Source organism: Perca fluviatilis, chromosome 22, assembly GCF_010015445.1.
Source record: "Perca fluviatilis chromosome 22, GENO_Pfluv_1.0, whole genome shotgun sequence".
Lineage (NCBI taxonomy): Eukaryota > Metazoa > Chordata > Actinopteri > Perciformes > Percidae > Perca > Perca fluviatilis.
In genome coordinates, this window is record NC_053133.1 from 8,310,809 (window position 1) to 8,333,777 (window position 22,969).

General features: G+C 40.7%; 2 protein-coding genes and 1 long non-coding RNA gene across 9 annotated transcripts in view; 2 read left to right on the plus strand and 1 right to left on the minus strand.

The window, feature by feature from the left end:
• Positions 1-1,792, plus strand: part of LOC120552410 — a 7,805-nt gene extending 6,013 nt beyond the window's left edge. Inside the window, exon 3 of the long non-coding RNA XR_005637994.1 lies at positions 1,732-1,792. This is a non-coding gene — a long non-coding RNA (uncharacterized LOC120552410). The remainder of the gene's footprint in view (positions 1-1,731) is intronic.
• Positions 1-16,047, minus strand: part of LOC120552408 (WD repeat-containing protein 37-like) — a 23,033-nt gene extending 6,986 nt beyond the window's left edge. The window contains exons 1-11 of one of the 5 annotated variants that reach the window (XM_039790465.1): positions 15,949-16,047; positions 14,095-14,369; positions 11,839-11,935; positions 11,575-11,670; positions 10,698-10,762; positions 7,165-7,303; positions 6,564-6,635; positions 6,246-6,290; positions 5,999-6,075; positions 5,471-5,705; positions 4,593-4,734 (exon numbers count right to left, since the gene is read on the minus strand). In XM_039790465.1, coding sequence (XP_039646399.1) covers positions 4,593-4,734; positions 5,471-5,705; positions 5,999-6,075; positions 6,246-6,290; positions 6,564-6,635; positions 7,165-7,303; positions 10,698-10,762; positions 11,575-11,670; positions 11,839-11,935; positions 14,095-14,247 — 1,121 coding nt within the window. In that variant the 5' untranslated portion in view covers positions 14,248-14,369; positions 15,949-16,047. Of the gene's footprint in view, positions 1-4,592; positions 4,735-5,470; positions 5,706-5,998; positions 6,076-6,245; positions 6,291-6,563; positions 6,636-7,164; positions 7,304-10,697; positions 10,763-11,574; positions 11,671-11,838; positions 11,936-14,094; positions 14,370-14,540; positions 14,768-14,837; positions 15,283-15,324; positions 15,617-15,644; positions 15,688-15,948 lie in introns of those variants that run through there. The other 4 variants (XM_039790467.1, XM_039790466.1, XM_039790470.1 and 1 more) reach the window with 4 other exon arrangements.
• Positions 15,744-22,690, plus strand: idi1 (isopentenyl-diphosphate delta isomerase 1). Of its 3 annotated transcripts, XM_039790471.1 has the most exons (7): positions 15,744-15,886; positions 17,734-17,888; positions 18,339-18,505; positions 18,598-18,690; positions 19,175-19,305; positions 19,428-19,532; positions 22,037-22,690. In XM_039790471.1, exons 2-7 carry the CDS (start codon positions 17,737-17,739, stop codon positions 22,247-22,249), a joined length of 861 nt encoding a protein of 286 aa, XP_039646405.1. In that variant the 5' UTR covers positions 15,744-15,886; positions 17,734-17,736; the 3' UTR covers positions 22,250-22,690. The 3 variants fall into 3 exon arrangements, with proteins under 3 accessions (XP_039646405.1, XP_039646406.1, XP_039646407.1); XM_039790472.1 differs by lacking the exon at positions 17,734-17,888 and having other exon boundaries at positions 15,748-15,886; XM_039790473.1 differs by lacking the exons at positions 15,744-15,886; positions 17,734-17,888 and adding an exon at positions 18,023-18,042.
• Positions 22,691-22,969: the final 279 nt, after the last annotated feature.

The following is a 22,969-nucleotide window of genomic DNA, read 5'->3' on the forward strand; positions in this document are numbered from 1 at the left end:
CACACACACACACACACACACACACACACACACACACACACACACAGTGGTGCTCATAAGTTTATGAACACATGCTAAAGTTGACTAAAAAGAGGATAAAAAAAAAATCATCTTTTGGAAATTGATCTGAATACCTTAATTAAAAAAATAAGGAAAAATCCAACCTTTAAGGACACCAATTTTCTTTGTGAATGAATAATGTATCGTAAATAAATAAATGTTCTCCCTTAAAATACAGGGGGCATAAGTAAGTACACCCCTATGTTAAATTCCCATAGAGGCAGGCAGATTATTTAATTTTAAAGGCCAGTTATTTCATGGATCCGGGATCCAGAGATTGGCATGGTTTTATTTCAGTTAGCCTAATAGCTGGTTTGATTTGCATTAAGAGATGAGCTTATGGAAAGTACCCCATGCCAACATAAAAAAAATAAAAAAATTCTAGTAGAAACATATGACATGACTGACTCTATGGGAATTTAACATAGGGGTGTGTATACTTATGCCCCCTGTATTTTAAGGAAGAACATTTGTTATTTACGATACATTATTCATTCACAAAGAAAATTGGTGTCCTTAAAGGTTGGATTTTGTAATTAAGGCATTAAGATGATTCCAAAAGATGATTTTTTTATTCCTATTTTTAGTCAACTTTAGCATGGGTTCATAAAATATATATAAACAATATGGTTGTTTCAAAACTATTATATTCCTTAACCTTCAGACATGAGAGATTAGCATGCATTTTATCTATACTGGCTTATACTGAACAGCAGAGTGTTTATCATGCTGCTCTTGACAAATGTTTTTAAGGGTTTCAGAAAATGTACTAATTAGAGAAATTACTAACTTTGACAAATATCCAACAAGGGACAAACATCTCTCAATTACATCTCAGTGTAATTTAAAGAAACACTGGAACCAACAATGATGAAAAACAAAAAGAGACTGCAGGCAATGACCACTAACTCATCAGTGGGACTGTGTTTTGTTGCGTGACTTTATGCCACATTTCCTGCCTGGATGTCATTTCTTTACCCAGCAGCACATCTCCATCATGCATAAATCTGCTAGCTAAGCTGGAGTATTTGTTCTGGCACTGTGGCTTTGATCCATATCCTCCTTCCTAAGGAGTGCTTTTAATGATTGATAAATGAATTTATGAAAATCTCAAAGAATATTACAATGTACTCATTTGTAAGTGGATGAGCGTGTAAGCCAAATGCCTAAAAGGTAAAATTTAAAACAATTCAGGTACAGACGACTAAAAGGCTTTAGAGCACTCTGTTATTTTGCTGTGCTGCAGCAAAACTGACAGTCGCCGAGAACCTGGTAAGTGCTGGTGTATTCCTCCAGAGACACCCCCCCCCCAACTCACGCTCACACAGATGTGCATTTTCTATCAACCGCAATCAAATGTCTCCGAAAGCCACCGACGGCAGGAGAGACAAACGTGATATGGCATTCCGTTTGTAGAGCAAGTCTGCTGTCACTTCTTGTTTGCTCTCGGCTGTTTTGTTAGCTCAAGTGCAGTTGTCATTAATCTGCAATTATGGCGGAATGGTGGGATATGGGGCTGTATGCTGCACTTTTAGCTGCCGCGGTTCACTGTCAGGAAGCGTTAGCTGTAATTACCAGTGAAGACTGTGGAAACGAGAGGCTGTCTCTCCTCCAGCTCTCAACCTCTGCTGCCTATTAAACCATTCACACTCTCCTCTGCTGTTTCCACAGGAGGGAAGTGGAGATTGTGCCATTTATGCCACGTCACTGTGCCATATTGGAGATTCTGGAAAATCAGCAAGAGAAATGGCAGGGAGACAGCAACCTGCTATTGTTGTAAGATCTGATTAAAACAAAAATGCTCACAAGTTGGAAAGTGGAAAATGCATGGCAATGAGTAAACTGTAAATTTGGGTGACTGCTGATCCGACCTCTGACGATGGGACCCCAAACAAAAACACATACAGTCAAAAGTATCGCACGCACACGATGCTTGTTACACACACACACACAGAAACACACACACACACAGGGACGCAGCAGCACATAAACATGCAAAATATTAAAAATAAAAATATTACAATGTGAAATAGTATTATGATATGATCTACTTGCGCGCTTTCACTTAACCCTTGTGTGGTCCTTCGGGTCCCAGTGACCCGAAGGACCACACAAGGATTATGTACTTCCCTTTACTTTGTTGAGAATTGCTCTCTAAACCCTGCTTCTTGTAAAGTAAGTAAGTAAAGTTTATTTCTAGAACACATTTAAACACAGTTTAAGCTGACCAAAATGCTGTACAAACAAGAACTAAGGTGCTGTATTAACCCTTGTTTAGAGAGCAATTCTCAACAAAGTAAAGGGAAGTACATAATCCTTGTGTTGTCCTTCGGGTCACTGGGACCCGAAGGACAACACAAGGGTTAACGCACAAGCAGATCAGTTTCTTCTCCTGGATAGCTCTCCTTCCTGTTTAGCAAATCCACCATCATAATAGCAATGCGCCAAGGTTCAAACACGCCTGGCTTTTAAAGGGAATGGGAGATGACACTCTGATTGGTTTATTGCATGTTACGCTCAAGACACACCTATGATTAATTAAGACACTAAGTACAACCCTTTTGAAACATGCACCTGGCACACAGACTCTTTTTTTCTGCCGTTAAATCAGCAAAAGTGGATTCGTACACACCCTAAACGCACCGGCGCTTCACGCTGTTAAAAGATCATTAAAATAGGACCGTGTTCCTAATAAAAATTTGAATAAAAAAATAAAGGAAAAATAGGGCCCAAAGTCTCCTTATTCACTGTTTCTCAAACTGTGGTATGTGAGCTGCCTATAGTGGCACGCAGATGGAATTTCGGATATTGTTTTTTTTTTTTTAAATGAAATAAATTAATTTAAAAACAATACTATGGAAATACTACAACATATCCAAAAATAATACTTAAAATATGATCAGTTAATAAGTGTTTAAGTGTAATCTTTTTGTTTCGATATCAGCTTGCTACATAGTTACATTCATGGACGGAGTGCGCATACATCCGTAATTAGTTACGAGCTGTGATGGCAAGATAATAAGCAGAGGTAAAATGAATGGTTCAAAACACTGCAATCGTAGCTCCAAACAGGAACTATTAGGAAGAGAAGTGTGAATGAGGAGGAGAATATTTCGAGCAGCCCTGTTGAAACTAAAAGTGCTACTTAAGCAGCGGCTGTGAAGTCTCCACAGCACCTGCAAGTAACAAATGATGCAAAACAGTCAGGAGATATGACCCGAGTTAGCTCCAATTTTAATTCAGTTGGAGCGGGAAAGAGGAAGTACAGTGTGGCTGTGGCTGTCAACAATACATGTTTTTAGGAATAAACCTGCCTCCTGCGTGAACTGTCCGTAGCAGATTAGGGTAGGCCTATTCTACTCTATTTTAACGTGGGCCATGATGGTGGTTCTTAGTGAGCCTAATATTTTCTGAAGTGGTATGTGGTGTAAAAGGTTTGAGAAATAATTAAAAATAAGCCAGTTCAATTTAGTTACTAACTACCACCTCACTCAAACTTGCAAGTGTCAAGTGGCAGCACTACTCTTACACTGGAATACTGCAGCTAAGCTAAACAGCTTCTAAAGTTTTTTTTTCAGTCTTTCTGGAACTAGTTTTATCAGTTTTTAAGCTAGACAGCAGTCTGTGTGCGTTTGCTGCTTTCAATGCACCACAGAAGGACAAGTACGAAAGTTTTTACTTTAAAGACCGTCAATGTCTATTTGGGAAGGAAAGGAGGAGGGCCGTTAAATGTGAAACACTGGTGCTTAATCTCATTATACCAATTGTCTATGGGAGAGAATTAGAGTGGGATCTGCAGGAATTATACATGTTGGGGTCGTACATAATGAGCTCTATGTAATCCCCCCACTTGCAATCAAAGGCTGCCAGAGTACCAGCCAGCCAGCACACACATGTAGACATGCACATAAACAAACACACACACACACACACACACACACACACACACACACACACACACACACACACACACACACACACACACACACACACACACACACACACACACACACACACTTCTTAAGCCTTTTAAAGAGTGCTGCCATTGAAAGCCACAGACAAGCCTGACAGTCATCGTTTTGAAATAAGCGTCTGCAATTGAGTGTTAACAGCGAGCAAAGTGCCAAATTACACAGAGAGGGGGATTAACGCAGAAACGGACAGATATATGAACAGGAGAGCGACGGAAAGACAGAGGAAGGAAGAGAAAGAGCGGGGGGGAGAAAGAGAAGCAAACCGTCGAAGTGAGGAGAAGTGCTCAGTAATGAATGAGAGGCAAGTGGAGGATTTGGCTTAGAGCAAAAGGTTCTGTAAATTAATGTGGCACAGAAAATGGAAAAAAGAAAAAAAAAGCACACTGTACAGGAGGGAGTCACAGAACAGAGAAATGTTACAGCACCACCCTGTGGGCAAGATAAAGACTGCAGCAACCCAAACTGTTGAAACTTTCCTGTGTCAATTAATGATGTCTCAACCAAGGTTGAGTACTCTCTGTGTGTGTGTGCGTGCGAGAGTGTGAGAGACAGACTTACTCAGTGTGTCCCTGGAAGACATTGACAGAGTGGATGGACGGGTCTCTAAAGTCCCACAGTCTGAAGGTGGTGTCTCTGGATGAAGTGACCACCAGCCGCTGGCTGGGGTGGGTACAGCAGTGGGTCAGCTCCTGGTCATGTCCTGCATACACAGACACAAATTAGTAAACATACTAAACTCCTTGGGTTTGCACATCATTAAATGAGATATATGGTGACTTGCTATAGTAAAAAAGTAGCAAGAGTATGTCAGTCAGAACTCTTCGAATTTGTGCAAACAAATTAACAGCACGTACAGTATCAGCGTATTTCGTTTCAATTGTTGAAAATAATTATGTTAAAAATGCCAGAAGAGGCAGAAACTGGCCATTCAATTTCTCTAACCAACTGCTTGGACTATTTCATTGTGCCGTTAAACTACGTAGAGGAAACAGTGTTTTTTTCCGGTTTAGTCTGGGAACCAAAAAACACAACGGCCAATTTAGTTCACAACTGCTCCATAAAATGAACAGGCAGTCCATTTCGTTTGCCATTTGCACTCAGTTACTCGTTAGCTCGTCACTGAATACTACAAAAAGAGGTCAGTGTGGGGACTTTTGGTCTCATGAGAACATTGTGCTGTAGGCATTTCTGAAAAAATAAAATGCGTTTTTGCAGGAACTTCAAACCATGTTCACTAATTTAGGATTGCTGGAAAGTATAAACTACTGGATCATATCTTATTGAATGACATAATAACATGACAAAATAAAAAAATAAAATAATATATCTGTACCAGAAGATAACCAAAGATATATACCGGAGGATTAAGATAACAGACACCATATTTTGCTATATATACACACACTATGATATAATATGTCAGCCAGTTTACATACCAGTGAGTGTGTGAACCAGTTCAGACGTCTCCACCTCATACAGGTTGGCAGCACGATCCCAGGAAGCGGTCACCACCTGACGGCCTCCCACCAACCAATCAGCTGCGATCACTACACCCTGGTGGCTCTTCAGGGTTGCTGTAGCGAGCCGGACGGTGGGCACCTCGCAAGGGCCCTCGCCATCCACCTCGCCTTCTTCTCTGTCTGACGAGTCCTGGTCGTCATCACACGGAGCCTATTGGTGTACAAATAAGGACACACTGTAGTTCACTCAATGCACACAGATGCCTGCAGTGATACAAAATAAACAAACTGACAGCTTAGTTTTGGTGATAAATTATGCCATGGGATGTTAAGTGACCTATTTGTAAACATACTTCATATTCACTGAATTGGTAATGTAATCAATCCTTTGACAGAAAACACACCTCTATAATAAAAAAAAAATAAATAAAAAATAAAAACTCCACAACATTCCAGGATGTTCCAGTAGAAACTCAGAGAAGGGAACAGTACAAAGATACTCACACTGACATCTGGTGGTGGCTGGGGGACAGGAAGCTGCACCATGTAGCGCCAGATGTGAGCCGTCTGGTCCCCAGAGGCTGTGGAAACATAAGTACACATCAGCAAACACACAGCACATTCAGATCTACAGGAAACTTGACTGATGGCGACAACAGTGGCAGGGAGAATATTAATATTTCATTAAGAGAAACAAAATGTTGATACAAAACAGATCTACAAAAATAAACACATGCATTTAAATACATACCTGTGAGGGCCATCTGCTCTGTAGGATGGAACTTGATGGAGTTGACTGTAGGCGAGAGAACAATGAGACATGCACATATGTCATCACAAGTGATCAAATGTGGAAAGACACACTGTACAGTAACCAACAGCATATGTTTTAGACATAAGTTTAATAAAAAGAGATAGGACATGACAGAACCTGCAGCATGAATTGTCATCATATCCATTTAAGAAAGAAATACCATTTAGTAGTTAGATTTCATTAATATGAAAAGTAGTGAAATGTATCCATGGTTAAAGACAAATACAGTTATTTAAATTTCTTACGAATAATTACCTGATCCTGCATGGCCAGCATACCTCAGCAGACATTTCCCAGTCTCTATACTCCACAGCAGAGCTGAGTGATCTGTGAAGGGAGACCAGAGGTGGACCACATTAAGCCATTTACATGTTTTATAGTAATCAGGTAATGCTTTTATATTGTAATGTACTGTATCTACATAATGGGCTCTCTAGTTAGATTCAGTTCTGGACCACTCACTATGGTGAGACTGTGTACAACAAGTAACACTAACTGAACAGCTTATTTTCAGCTAGAGCTTCTAAAGTTTCAGCAATGGCAAATTAAGTAAAAAACAACAACAACTAAAAGGCCATAAGAGTTCTGTCTTTTTTATTTCAACAGTATTAGCAGAACACTTCTGGTGTGCAGAAGATGCTATCATGCAAATCAACTATATTCTCATATTCTGCTATTTGCACCAATGTATCACAATTAATGTGACAATGGTATAATGATGTACATACTGCATGCAACGCCTTTAGTTCTGACCATTTTGTCATGGTGGAAACCACTATGTGGCATGTAGGCTGTGTATAGAACAATAGTTGAGTGATTGAAATGTTTAAATAGTCAGTAAAGTGACTTGGTGTACCTGCGGAGGCGGTGCCCAGGACTACTGGCGGAGTTCGGGTGATGCTGAGGTCCCAGATCCCATCCCGATGGCCCACATACTCCTTGAGCAGCTGGCACAAAGCCCGGGACCCTGCTGTGGCTTTAAAACTGGACACAATCTGAGCAGGGAAGGAGGGAAGAGATGTGGGCATGATGGAGAAAAATGAAACAGACAGAGGGATGACCATTCCTTCTGGTGCTGAACCTCCTGACTTTCTGGTGACACAAAGCTCGCTCAGTTTTTAACTGCACAGCTAAATTCCATGGTACAAGTGACTATGACAATAAAGGTCTATTCTACATTCTAACCTGCTTCAGAGCAGGGCTGGGCAATATATCGATATTATATCGACATCGATATATGAAGCTAGATATCGTCTTAAATTTTGGATATCGTAATATCGTGATATGACATAAGTGTTGTCTTTTCCTGGTTTTGAAAGCTGCATTACAGTAAAGTGATGTTATTCTCTGGACTTACCGGACTTACTTACTATTCTATTATTTGCCTTTACTAGGGCTGGGCGATATGGAGAAAATCAAATACCACGACATTGATACCGCAACGATATTGTAGTGTTGACTATTGGTGCTTTCACAAAATATTTACACAATAAGATTTTTGATAAATAATTATCTGTAATGTGGATATAATCACAAAGTGGGTAAAGGCAAATAATAGAACAGTTACAACAGTCTGGTAAGTTCAGAAAATGACATCACTTTACTGTAATGCAGCCTTTAAAACCAGGAAAAGACAACACTTATGCCATATTACAATATTACGATATCCAAAATCTAAGATGATATCTAGTCTCATATCACGATATCGATATAATATCGATATATTGCCCAGCTCTAGCCTTTACCCACCTAGTCATTATATCCACATTATTGGTGATTATTTATCAAAACTATCATTGTGTAAATATTTTGTGAAAGCACCAATAGTCAACCCTTCAATATCGACATTGATGTATTTGGTCGGGAAAAAAACTGACTTATCATTCCTACAGGATCCTGACAGGGACATGAGTTTACAATTAAGTGAGAAGAAATAAAAACCAATAGAGACATTTTTATAGATTAGTAGAATCATTTTGTTTTCCCTGGTAATTATGTCAGAGATAGAAAAAACTTTTTTTTGCACAATTATGTGTTCACTCTAGATTTACAACAAACAGAGAGATGGTTTACCACAGACTAATGAATCGCAGTTAATTAGCTCAGTTCATAATGAATGCAGCATTACGACATTATGAGCAGGAAAATAGTATCATCACTGTGAACGGATACTGCAAGAGAGGTGCACCTCTAAAAATATCTGGTGGTTAGATGTGGCCGATAGTCACTGCAAGCTTCCATGAACAAATTAAAGGCTGAATTGTAGTTTAAATTGTCACAGAGCTGTCACAACCTGTACTGTGCATGCTGCTGCAAGCAGACGGCTAACTGCCGCAATAAGCTTAGATCATTGGTAGTCATTACATGCAGCAGCGAAGCATCTGGTTCCCTTGTGTGTGAGACAGTGTTAATGTATGCTACCATTCTGTCCAGTGTGTTTACAGTCACATCACAACACAATACGATCTTATTTGTTTCCTGTCATTGAAACACAATGAGCAGTGAGCAACAAGAAAAAAAAACCATTCCAGTCCAGGTAAATCCAGGAGTAAACAGAGGATGTAGTTAGTGCAGATCATTAGTTTTAAGTACCATCATTCTTAACAAAATTAGTTTTTGGTCATGTTTCTTAGCCAGCTGATAGGGTTAGCTGTATATTATATAGCAGCTAGTTACGTTAATCTAAAAAGTCCTCCCTTGATCCTGTGTATCTTCTTTCCTAATTTTTTATTTTTTTTAAATCAGAAGAGGATTGTGTCCCACTCTTCATCTAGCTCAGACTTCGGCTACATTCAGATTGTTTCTTTGCTTTACGAAAGGGAAACTTTTAGGTAAAGTGGAAAATAAGAAAATGGGGAAGAGAATAGAGAAGAGAAGTTCGAAGTAATGTTTAAAAGCCATACTACACTTACCTAAACATTTGAATGACACTAATACCATTACAGGGCTCTACAGGGCTTACATTTATATTTTAGGGGCACAGGGGCCCCTTAATGAAAAAAGATGTGGGGGCATAGTTACTTTAAAAAAAATTATAATAATAACAGGAACGCAAACAGTATGCAAAACAAACTGTCATAACTAGGAGATTACTAAAGAATTTTGAAACATAAGATGTATTTGGAACAAATGTTAAAACTGTATGCTGTAATTTTCACTTGCATTTGCAGCGAAGACATTTTGGTAAATTACTTAGTGGCTTTCTTGATAAGAGTTAGATAAGAAGATCAATACCACTCTCACATCTGTTTTTCGCTGTTTCACGGAGGTTATATGCTGGACTATTTCTTGCATGGAAGCAGTTGCAAGCGGAGACAAGTTACTGGTTCTGGTCAAGAAATAGTCCAGCACACCCCAGTTTTTGTAAGGAGTAAACCAGCTAGATATAACGTGTTAATAACTTGAGCTTTAGAGGTGCTGGTTGGCAAATTATTACCTTCAACAGGTTTCCCCTAGTTTCCAATCTTTGTGTTAAGCTAAGATAAGTGACTGCTGGCATTAGCTTCCAATTTAGCGTAACAAAGACATTAAACATTTCCCAAAATGGTGAACTATTTCTTTTTGTCTAAACGTGACCATTCTGACTCCTGATAAACTTGTCTTGTGATGTGGGAAGAACAGCTTTTTCTTTTACTATTGTAATTCCACATCACTTAATTGTTTTGGCATTATGACAACTGACTGACATATCGTTTTGCTTATGGTAAGGGACTCGAGTGGTCACCTGGGTAATTACGGTTTTACTCTATTGGTAGAAGATTTTGTTCAATGAATAAGTGACATAATGACACTGTAAAAATTTTGTTGTTTTTTTACAAATGCAGCCGTTTGCCCAAATGACTTCTGACAGGGTGCAGAGAAGAGATGAGGAGTCAAGGTCAGACTGCAGTTAAAAACAGACTCAGCCCACAGCTGTCCCTGCACAATGTTTAGTGACAAACAGAGCATTCAGGAAGTTACCCATGAATCTCCTCCCCACAACTCCCATGTGGCCACACTGAAGTTGCGAGGTCCACCTATTCTGGCGTGGAACGTATACAAGCGCTTCATCGGCAAGAGATTCAAAAGGAAGAAGTCAAGGGAAATGTAATTTAGTGATAAACGCTTAATATCAAGTTTCCTTAACTTCCTGTAAGTCCATAAATCTTTATAGGAATGCATCAGCACTTCAACAACAAAATAATTTAACAGTAATGATTAATGGTCAAGATTTAATTTGTGTCAGGACCTTAGAGGAAGAGAGAAAAAAAATCTTCCTTCTCCTCACTCAGCAACAAAGGGGCTTTGGATAGTTTGATAGTTCCCATTACCCCCACAGCTCAAATAATTACACAGATGACAAATCTCAGGAGCTCTATAGAATAGGCTCAAATAGCTGGAGCCAGGTACCTTGCTGGTAGAGGCTTTGTAGGTCGTCTTCAGCTTCTGTGACAGTTGACTGGTGCTGTGGCTGGCTGTGTGATGGAAAGACAAAGAACAATGAATGAAATTCTCCACTGAGTGACAATCTCATTGGTTGCTTTCACTGCTGCACTAACAGCCCTCTAAAATGCCAACGCTTTTGACTGTGCACCCCACACCAGGGGGTCGTTTCATAAAACAGGATGACCCATTTAACCAGGCACACTTCAGCAAACCAGGCTTGTTTTTTAGTGAATTCTGTTTGGTAAAGGAGGTTTAAATAAGTCTGACCTAAGTCACCATGGAAACGTAACACTCCTGGTCAGGCTAGTTTTCAGGTTAAGCTTCACGTCACCCTTACAATCAATCTGCCAGACTGAAACACAGTGTTTAATCCAATGTTTCTCCCTGAAGCTTCCTCTTCACTGCTGCACTATTAACATGAGTCCGTTTGTAGTACATGGCAGATTTATCACATTTTGACATAGGCTGCAATAATTGGGTACTTAAAATCCGAGGTCATATTTTATCTGCACAGTATTCCGGTCAACATATGGGCTTAAAAAAAACATGCTGCAATTTAAACTGCAATTAATATTAAGCTAGCTGTTGGCACTCTAAATCTGTTTATTGTAATAAAAATACAAGAGTGATAGTCAGTCTGAAGGTTATTAAACTGTGTTTTCATCATATGGAGGCTTTTTCTTCATTGCGGCTGGTGCCCCCATAGAATGAGATATACAGCTTCATTTCAAAAGCAACACAATACATTTCATCAATATTTTTCATTTGAAATTTTCAAAGAAGCAGAAGCATCTGCTAAATATATTGTGACCTGCAACAGATTGTTAAGGAAATACTGTACCTTTTGTTTTCAGAGCTCCCTTGGTGGGGTCTCCTCCCTCAATAGTCTGTCCATCTCCGGTCAGACGCTCATTCAGAGAGTCGATTTCCCGGCGTACTGTAATGTTAGCGCAGTGACAGGGCATCAGTAAGCAAACGCTGCCCAAGTTCGGAAACCATCTGGTTAGTCAATCAACACCTGGCGATCAATACAGTAAGGTATGTGCCTAAGACAGCCACATGCAATCTAAATACATTTGCTTGACTCTTTCAATCAGTCACTCACATTCAAGGTTTTCAATGTAAAGATTTTCAAACTCGCGCTCAATCTGGCCAAAAAGGTCAAGAAGGTTGTTCCGTATGGAGAGGGGCAGCTTCGAGTCCTGGACAGACAGACGAGAAAAAAAAACAATGCTTGAATAAACCTGATGGTGAACTGGCATATAGGGCTACAAATTAGGAATCACATTGGCACAGGGAGCAGGAGTCTCCACTGTGGTATTTCTCTTTTACTTAAAAGTATAATGATATACAGTATGTGCTTAAAAATCTGAACTTCAAGACCGTTTTAAAATATGTTCACAACTTAACATGTTCTAACATTAAAGCATCAAAACAATAAAATGCTGCTGACAGACAAGTATCTAATGTATTACCACTATTCACAGAGAAGTGTGGGTAACTCATAAAATACACACCGCTTAAACAAACTGAAAGAAGCACATACATCTCAAACAAAGCATCACAGTGTCAAACACAGCCTGTATGTTTATCTTATTTAATCAGCCACCAATTGTGTAAAAACTCAGCCACATTTTGAGCTAACTACAACCTAAAAACCCTAACCACACAACAGCCAGGGTCCAACCATTTTAACGGATTTCAACTGACTTACCTCCATCGTGAACTCCTAAAGTACCCAGTTATCAGGTGATCACCAGTCTACACCAGACTAACATGGACGTAAAAAGCTGCCATGAAAACAAAGGATTCAAAAGGCTGCATTTGACAGCTCACCTTGAGAGCTGCTGCTTTCTCTAGCCCTCTGAAAGACGAGGAAACCAAATACTAAACTGTCACTCTTTCTTCTGGCACGCATTCAAAACCAACAGTTTGTCACAGAGACATTAACCGCCTGACCATTCAGCTGCGCCGCATGTCAACACACTTTGTAAAAAAAGAAAAAGAAAAAAAAAACACAATATATATTTTGTTCCATTAGCAAACAGGCCACCCTTATGAATTTAAAGCTGCTTAGTTGTGGCCTTAAAACCTGCACCGTACTCTGGCTAATAATGACAGCATTGAAAGTGTTGAAGAAAAGGCATTCTGTGTGTTATATATGGGTCTATAAAGCCGTCTGCGTGTGTGGAACTTTTGCTGTGTGGGGGGGGTTGACTAAGTGGTAGACACAAACAGAGCCAGCATGTCTTGGCAATAGATAAAAAGGCCTGGGGAAAAGACTAATCAGACCTGGACACACGGCCCATATTAAAACTTGATGAGACAACAGGCCAGTGCAAGCTGAGCTCTAGTTTTTGTGGCTGATAATTCAAGGACATTGTCAAGCAGAGAAAGTAAAATGCAAAAAGAACTTCCATGGCCAAAACTAGGACTGGGCCATACTGACACAATAAAGCATCGTGTTATCTGGACTGAATGCTTTGTTCCAAAATCTGGATCATGAAAAAGGCACAGACAATGTTTTGTCATTCATTCTACCAGTTTGGTAGAATGGTGTATTTCCCATGACAGAAATACATCATGATACCATCTAAAATCACTCCCAAACCCTTTGCTCAGCTTATCAGAGAGATTCTGAATATGGTCACTCTACAGCCAACTCCCAAAGTTAACAAACAGGGTGTTCTTGATCAAACAAAAGCAGCTTTCATTATCTCAGTAGTAAAGAAACTGGACAGTTTGCTACAACTGGTTTGCATCAGGAAATGCCTGCTCATGTAAAGGATTACGGTCTGTCTTCCCTTTCTGGGGGAAATAAAATCAATTGTAAATGTAATTTAAATAACCGCTTTGGAGATAGTTAATCACTAACGTGATGGCTTAAAAAGTCACAGTAGATGCCTTTGTTTTAACAAAACGAAATCAGTAACCAACATGCACATCGACACCACGCAGTTCAGGTAAGTTTAGAGAATGTAAAATCTAGATGACATTAAAAAAACTAAAATGCTACCTGAAAATAACTAACCTTTTCCCTGGGGGGAGAAACCACATCTCATTAATACATTAAATTGGATGTTGCAACACCAGGCACATACAAAATAAAAGCAGTGCTGCACAACCAGCTGGTACTGTACTTTTATGACAAAAGAAAACAGCCTCACACCACAACAAAATGACAATCAAATGCTTAGAGAATAACTCTCTGTATGTGTTTTTAGCAGATCCACAAGAGAGTATGTGGGCCATGCCTACAAGATGTCTAATAAGCTGCATGTTTGCCAAAATGCTTGTCTGCAGCTGTCGGAGCATGCTTGTGTGTGTGTGTGTGAGAGAGAAAAAGCTGCATCTGCCTCACCTGTCCCTCCAGCATGTCTCCTCTTTGGATGCCTAGTGGCCTCTCCTCTGTGCTGTTGGTGCGCCGGATAGACAAACTGTGAGCCTTCCTCTTCTGCTTGGGGTGGCGGGCAGCCGAAGCAGAGCCGCTGCTGCTTCCGCCCTCCACAGGCATCCCTCCTACTGGGTGGGTGGCCCTGCCCCCTGCTCCCCTTTTACCTGAGAGGCAGGTAAACAAAGGCCAGACTCCCTAGTTGGCTGGAGGGTAGATTAGGTTGGTCTGTGCACCACCTGTCTCTGCAGGTAAAAGGAAGTAAAATTCAGGTTCACAGCCAATGAAGGAACTACTCAAAGCAAAGGGTAAACTTCCCTTCATAGATCCAAACTACCAGCAAAAATTATATTTTTAAGAACCTGACTTAAGACTTTTTATTTTTATTTTTTTAACAACAACATTTTGGCGAATACCTGATGTAATGAACCAAGCATTTTTTCCAACAAAAAACTCTTTTCGAAGTAATTCACGTGGTAGCCCACTGTTGTTGGAAGATGGCTAACGTTACGGAAATAACAGGTTAAATAAACGTAAATAAAAAGTTTGTCGGACAAAATGCCGTCCCTTGGTAAATTGTAAGTCATTCGAATTTACTATTGGCAACCCAGGAAACCTGACAGACCTAAAAGTCAATAAACCTGCATTTGACATCCGGTTTTGTAACATTCAATTCACAGTATCTTAATGAAGTTCAGCGTCACGGTCCTTACATGTTAAGAGGACGACACATTTTGGGACTGTGCAGCTTCGTTCTATCGTTATGATGGTATATCGCCATTTAACGTTATTGGACAATGCATACCAGAATTTAGCTAGCTTAACGGTATCTTTCGCCCTGCATGGCTTCTTGAGAAAGCTTATTTTGTTGCTCTAGCTAGCTGTCTTTGTGGTGTCGTATTGACTTCTGTTTGTACACGTTCACCTGTGCTAATGTCTGTTTTCTGAAAATTAGCCGGCTTGCTAACACTGGCTCATTTACAGAAATGTTGATTAATGTGCGTTGTCCTTTATAAACAAAATAAAATGAAAATGAAAGTATACATTTACAAGCAAAATACTGAAACGTGCATGTATTTAACGTTAAGCCCAGTAACTGCCAATATAAAATTAACAGGGTACGCTTTCAAAATTAATAATCGACGTTTCAACCTATCGCCGATTTGATTCTGACATATACGAAAAAACGAAGACACTCACCGCTGTCACACTAACGTTACCTCACTAAATTCATACTTAGCTAGCACGGAGGTCTAGAAACGAAAGCTAAACGGTAACGCAGGCTAGCTTCCCTATATGATCTTCATTCCGGGGCAACAGCAGTATCTAACCTTTACACATCACATAACGTTACTGTAGCAGCTAGCTAAACCACAGCCCGGATGGGTTAATAGCCTCCCTAACTCGACATGCAAGTATGTAACGTTAGCGTTAAAGCTGTCAATTTGTAATTTTTAAAAGGTTGTTGACGTATGACATTGATATTGGACGGTAATGACACGTTTTAGTTTGACAAGTACCAGAATATCCAAAATTTGACACATCACGTATTTCATTGGTGCACCGACTTCCGTATCACGTGTTTTATGTTTGCACTTTGAAAGCCAATGGGTTGTCACACTCATGCTTAGGTATCCAATGAAAAACCGTGACCTCAGAAGCAGGGAGCGAAAGCTAGGTGGTTCAGTTTTCTGCTCTAAAATATCGTCGGGAGCAAACGCAAAATACGAGTTTTACCAACTTGAAACCGGACAATTGCATTGTAAGTAATTTAACGTTGTATCGGTTTCTCTGTAGGTCGTATATGTAGCAGACAATGCTTACTTATGTTCAGTTGTCAGAGGCCTAGGTGGTGCGAGCTGTGCTGTGCAGTGGTCTGATGGCGTGTTAACGATCAGTGTTAGGAGGAAAACACGAAGTGGAGTCTGCTGGAATAGTACAGCAAGATCCCACCATGTTCTACTGTATGCTTTCATGTTAATGCATGCAAGTGATATCTAATTATATAATGCTATAATATACACTAGTGTAACCATAAAAAATAGAGTATAATCACAGGGGGCATTTTACTGGATTGAGTAGCCTACTTTTGACACATGAAATACACCACCTTGCTGATAACACATACGTACATCATTTTACTTGAGTAACAATTTCAATGCAGGACTTTTATTTGGCCATTAATTACACTTTTACTTAAATAAAACCCATGAAAGGTGCCCTAAGCAGTTGGGTGTATGATGCCCAGGAGGTTAACTGGCACCTCTACCCTACCAGTCCACATTCTGTACTTGGTCCGCATGGGGACTTGAACCGGCAACCCTTTGGTTCCCAAGCCAAGTCCTACCGACTGAGCTACTGCCACCCCCAACAGTCAATAAATTTAGCAATTGATTTGGTGAATTAATTTAGCATGGCAAGCCGTTTTATCATTAATAGCTAGAATAGATATGTATTGCAAATATCCGTTTAGTTCTTCCGAGTCAAAAAGAACATTTCAGATATCACAATGACATTCTTCCTAGGACAAATCACTTTTGCCATTCATGTGTATGGGGCTTTCAATTTCAGATATCCACAATGTCTTTCTTCCTATCCAGAATGAACATTTTAAATATTTGGAATAGAATTCTTACTATAGTCCCAATTTTTTAATTTCCGATATCCAAAATGTAATTTTCAATATCTAAAATGCATTTTAAATATATTTAAATAGTACAAATGTAATTACAGATATTCACAATTGACATTATGACTATTACAATTTTTTTCAGATATCTACAATTAGAATTATGACTATAAACAATGCAGTGCAGATATCCACAAATGTATTGTCGGGGGGGAAAATCTATTTGGATATCTAAAATTTAGGCAAATAGCAATGTTGACTGTTGACATATTGGTGCTAATACCATATGATATACCTTTATCAAACGCCTACTGTCTCCTGACATCTATGCAGCAGCTGAGTGACTCCTGACACCCTGTGGCACCCAGGGGCACTCTGTGGCACCTTTTGGCATCTACTGACAGGCCAAATCCTAGCCTATTGAAGTAATTCAATAAAATGAATGGAAAAACAAAAAAGTAGAGCTTTAAAAAAATCATAAAAACCACTTATGGCAGCTGACCTGTAGCCTAAATGACAAAAAACCATGCACGCAAGTCACAAGTGTGACAGGTAACTGATCATGCTTTATGCTTTTAACTTTACTTAACCCATAAGCATATGTGTAAGGATTCAATGGGTTTTAGCATTTATTCAATGCATAACATTTTCAAAAACTCACATTTTATGCAGGGTTCAAAATTAACGTTTTCGTCCACCAGCCAAATGGTTAGCGCATTTTTTAATTTTACCAGCCACGCAATAGATTACCATTATTTTTTTGGCTAGTGAGTAAAGCAAATCTACCAGCCACTTACATATTTAACCAGCATTTGGCTAGTAGATGGTGCTAATTTTGAACCCTGATTTTATGGGCATTCGTGTTAGCGTTTACCATCAGGAACAATAGTATCTTCCGATCCTGACCGAGGGAACGCCTCTCCGGCTTTTACCAACGCCCACACCTTCAGACGTTGTGATTGGTTTTCTGTTTTGGTCAGGCGATGGTGCGGGGCGTGTGGGCGGTGCTTCGGATGGTGTCCTGCGAGGGAGCCGCTGTGCTGAAATCAAACGTACCTGGCGCTGGCAGAGTTGCTGCACCGCGACACAGATCTATTTACACACCTATTACTTCCTACTGCAGAGCTATAGCAAGGTAAGGTAGGACTCTATAGGTTTCTAAAAACCGCTTCAAGTCATGGTTTAAGGTTTTAAAGAAGGCGAAGCCAGAGATAAGCCTGTTGACCCTAAGCTGAGGAATGGTGTTTGTCTGTGCTATTGATAGCTGAGCTCTACTGACTGTCTCTTTGGTTAGTAAGGAAAGAATAGTCATGCCAAATTATACTTTAAAAAGTCTTGCACTTCATGTGGCTTTGCGTACAAGTACAAACTTTCAAAATAGCAACTGAAAGCCTGAGGATATTCTCTTCAACAACTTAAGCAAGCTGCACTTAATGCTATAAAAAAAGCTAGTAAGCCGTAGGTTTTTTGGTCAAGTACTACCTACCGTGTTCAGAATGTCATATTGAAAGTGCGCTTCTGTTTTGATGTGAATACGCACTGGGCCTAACTGTAGTTTGCCTGCTCCTTTTCCTGTGCCCTGCAGTGAGGTAAGACAGTCTGCGGTCAGAATGCCCAAGATAACCACAGATCACCTGGACGAGAAGCAGGTACAGCTGCTGTCCGAGATGTGCATCCTCATCGACGAGAACGACCACAAGATTGGAGCGGACACCAAGAAAAACTGCCACCTCAACTCCAACATTGACAACGGTACCTGTCTGTCAAGTTGAACTGTACACACCTGTCTCGCCTCTAGTACATTACTGACATAATGTACATACATTGTTTGTTCGTTTCACCAGGTTTATTACACCGGGCTTTCAGCGTGTTCATTTTCAACAGTGAGGAGAAGCTGCTCTTACAGCAGAGATCTGATGCCAAAATCACTTTTCCAGGTCAGTGACAAATCTTTTAACCAATATCCCAAATCTCCTGTGATCCACCGCGATACACATGAGGTACATCTCACTTCCCTTAAATTGCATCCCCGGCTCCTCCACTTGCCTCCCTTCCTTGGGTCTTAGTCCATCCCACCTAGGAAGCACGGGAGTGACGCGAGGAAATCATGGGAGGGGAGAGGAAACGACAAAATGTGTTTTAGAGGGGTGAGACGTCCTGCACGGCTTCCGGGAAGGCTGCTCTCGTAAATCCTCACTTATAGCTCCTCGGTGGTCCATCCTCGCTCCTCCCTCCTAGTTGAAGAAATAAGAGCTTTAGGATGGCCTTCACGAAGGAGGGACAGAACAACTGTTCAGCCGAGGACCGAGGAGCTATCAAATAAGGGATGTGAGATGGTGTCACACGTAGCATAGCAAGTGAACAAAACACTTACGGCATTGGCACTGTGTTTAACCATCCCCTCTGTTTGTGTGTGCGCAGGCTGTTTCACAAACACATGTTGCAGTCACCCTTTACACACAGAGAGTGAGCTGGAGGAGAAGGAAGCAATAGGAGTGAGGAGAGCTGCTCAGAGGAGACTCAAAGCTGAACTGGGTATCCCCATGGATCAGGTATAGTGTGTAGGTGTGTGTGTTGAAGTCCCGGCTTCTGCACTTAATGGAGGAGGATTATTGAGGATTGGGGAGAATCTTTTCTTGCGTCTGATCTCCTCTGCCTTCCTGTTGCTCCACAGGTGACCCCAGATGAGATGACGTACCTGACAAGGATCCACTACAAGGCCCAGTCAGACGGTGTGTGGGGAGAACATGAGATTGACTACATCCTCTTCATGCAGAAGGTAGCGCTGTACTGTCTGTTGGACTTGCAGCTGAGTTACATTAGGATTTGGGATGTACAGTGCCTTGCGAAAGTATTCGGCCCCCTTGAACTTTTCGACCTTTTGCCACATTTCAGGCCTCAAACATAAAGATATAAAACTGTAATTTTTTGTGAAGAATCAACAACAAGTGGGACACAATCATGAAGTGGAACGAAATTTATTGGATATTTCAAACCTTTTAAACAAATAAAAAACTGAAATATTGGCGTGCAAAATTATTCAGCCCCCTTAAGTTAATACTTTGTACGCGCCCCTTTTGCTGTGATTACAGCTGTAAAAGTCGCTTGGGTATGTCTCTATCAGTTTTGCACATCGACAGACTGACATTTTTGCCCATTCCTCCTTGCAAAACAGCTCGAATTCAGTGAGGTTGGATGGAGCGTTTGTGAAGCCAGACTGCAGTTTTCAGTTCTTTCCACAGATTCTCAATTGGATTCAGGTCTGGACTTTGACTTGGTCATTCTAACACCTGGATATGTTTATTTGTGAACCATTCCATTGTAGATTTTGCTTTATGTTTTGGATCATTGTCTTGTTGGAAGACAAATCTCCATCCCAGTCTCAGGTCTTTTGCAGACTCCATCAGGTTTTCTTCCAGAATGGTCCTGTATTTGGCTCCATCCATCTTCCCATCAATTTTAACCATCTTCCCTGTCCCTGCTGAAGAAAAGCAGGCCCAAACCATGATGCTGCCACCACCATGTTTGACAGTGGGGATGGTGTGTTCAGGGTGATGAGCTGTGTTGCTTTTACGCCAAACATAACGTTTTGCATTGTTGGCAAAAAGTTTGATTTTGGTTTCATCTGACCACAGCACCTTCGTCCACATGTTTGGTGTGTCTCCCAGGTGGCTTTTGGCAAACTTTAAACGACACTTTTTATGGATATCTTTAAGAAATGGCTTTCTTCTTGCCACTCTTCCATAAAGGCCAGATTTGTGCAGTATACGACTGATTGTTGTCCTATGGACAGAGTCTCCCACCTCAGCTGTAGGTCTCTGCAGTTCATCCAGAGTGATCATGGGCCTCTTGGCAGCATCTCTATCCGTCTTCGCGTATATCTGAAGTGTTAAGAGGGGACGCCGGGTCTTCGTAGATTTGTAGGGGTCTGGAGGGCTGTTACTCCTTCCATTTCAATATTATCGCTTGCACAGTGCTCCTTGGGATGTTTAAAGCTTGGGAAATCTTTTTGTATCCAAATCCGGCTTTAAACTTCTCCACAACAGTATTCTCTCGGACCTGCCTGGTGTGTTCCTTGTTCTTCATGATGCTCTCTGCGCTTTACGACCGGCCTCTGAGACTATCACAGAGCAGGTGCATTTATACGGAGACTTGATTACACACAGCTGGATTCTATTTATCATCATTAGTCATTTAAGGTCAACATTGGATCATTCAGAGATCCTCACTGAACTTCTGAGAGAGTTTGCTGCACTGAAAGTAAAGGGGCTGAATAATTTTGCACGACCACTTTTTCAGTTTTTTATTTGTTAAAAAAGTTTGAAATAGCCAATGAATTTCGTTCCACTTCATAATTGGGACCCACTTGTTGTTGAATCTTCACAAAAAATTACAGTTTTATATCTTTATGTTTGAGGCCTGAAATGTGGCAAAAGGTCGAAACGTTCAAGGGGGCCGAATACTTTCGCAAGGCACTGTATCTGGCCCCGGTCCGTGCCTCTTAAGCTTGATTTATGGTTCTGCCCTAGACCCTACGGCGTAGCCTCACATGTAACCACATGCCGTCGCAACGCACTGTGATTGGTCTGCTTGGCTGGGCTTGGTAGCGTCGCATTTCCTCTACTGATTTCCGGGTTCTTGGGAGAGGGTTAACTTTTTTTCATGCTACAGCTTTCCGCGGGCAGAAAGCACAGGGGAGACACTGTGTTTCTCCGTCTGCCCAGCCGGAGTCGGTACTCACTCCGAAGCTAATCCCTGTCACTCTCTCACTCGCTCTAACACACTCCCCACGCACACACACATACCGGCTCTGCTATTCTCTTAAAGAGATACGCTAGAACGACGCAGACACACCAGCGCACAAGTACAAATCCTCACAACAGCGGAGGCCACTTACGTAGGCTACACCGTAGACTCTGCATAGAGCCTACGCTACTACGTACTACTATAAATCAGACTTTATTGTTTTATCACTACATTCAAGTCAGAGATAGGCACCATTTTTTTCTGAAAAATGAATACCCGGCAATCTGTGAAAAACTCTTTACAAGGATCTTTAACATTCTTCTCAAGTTGCTACTTTATTTCCTATCTGGGTAACCAGAAATAATATCTCCTTGCTGGTTTTGTACAACACAAAAAATATATAAACTTGTTATTTTGGTTCACCCTTATACCATCTTCGTTTGGCTGTGGATGTTTGACGGATGCGTGCTTGCATAATGTCCATCAGCCTTACATTATGGACAATAACATTTTTTTTTTTTTTTTTTTTCTCCGAAGGACGTGGAGTTGAATCCAGACCCCAATGAGATTAAAAGCCACTGCTATGTGAGCAAGGAGGAGATGAAGGAGATGTTAGAGAAGGCCAAGCGCAAAGAACTGGAGATCACACCCTGGTTCAGTCTCATTGCAGAGACCTTCCTGTTCCAGTGGTGGGACAACCTGCAAAACCTCAAGCAGTTCATGGATCACAACAATATCCACCGCATGTAACCAAAACCAGGTTGGGCTCTACCTTCAGTCATTTCAAACCTGTCAGTTAAGCTGCTAGAGACCCCTGACGCTCTGAGGTGCATTCATCTACACATGAGGAGGGCTGTTAGGGTGACTCCCAGTATTTATGTAGTATTAAGAAAACATATACATCAGGTAGTCTGATAAGATGCACGCTAAAGACATTCAACATCTTATTTTATTAGGAAGAAAAATGCAATCTTGTTATTAACAACTTAATGAAGAGAATAGCCTATTTTTATATAAAAACTTAAAGTGCCTGAATACAGGTCACTAGGTTAAGAAGAATAGTGTCTCCAAGTAATGAGGTGATGTCACAACAACTACTGTCAATTTTCTATATTGTCGACAATATCTGTGAACAAGCTTTGTCTTTGCACTCTTTTACACAATAAAGTGTTTGATTGTTGTCATTGGAAACTTTTTAAAAAAAAACTTAATTCGTCACACACAGTACAATGTAGTGAAATTGAATCACTGCATTTAACCCATCTTAAGTATTAGGATGCAGGGGACAGCAATACATACAGCATCTGGGGAGCAACTTGGGGTTCAGTGTCTTGCTCAGCCACAATTTGACATGTGGACGTCGGAGCCTGGGATCAAACTGCCAATCTTGTGGGTGAGGGGCAACCACTCTACCTCTGAGCCTCAAGCCACCCCTGGCAGTAGACGGCTGTATTTTGCATTGGATGGCTC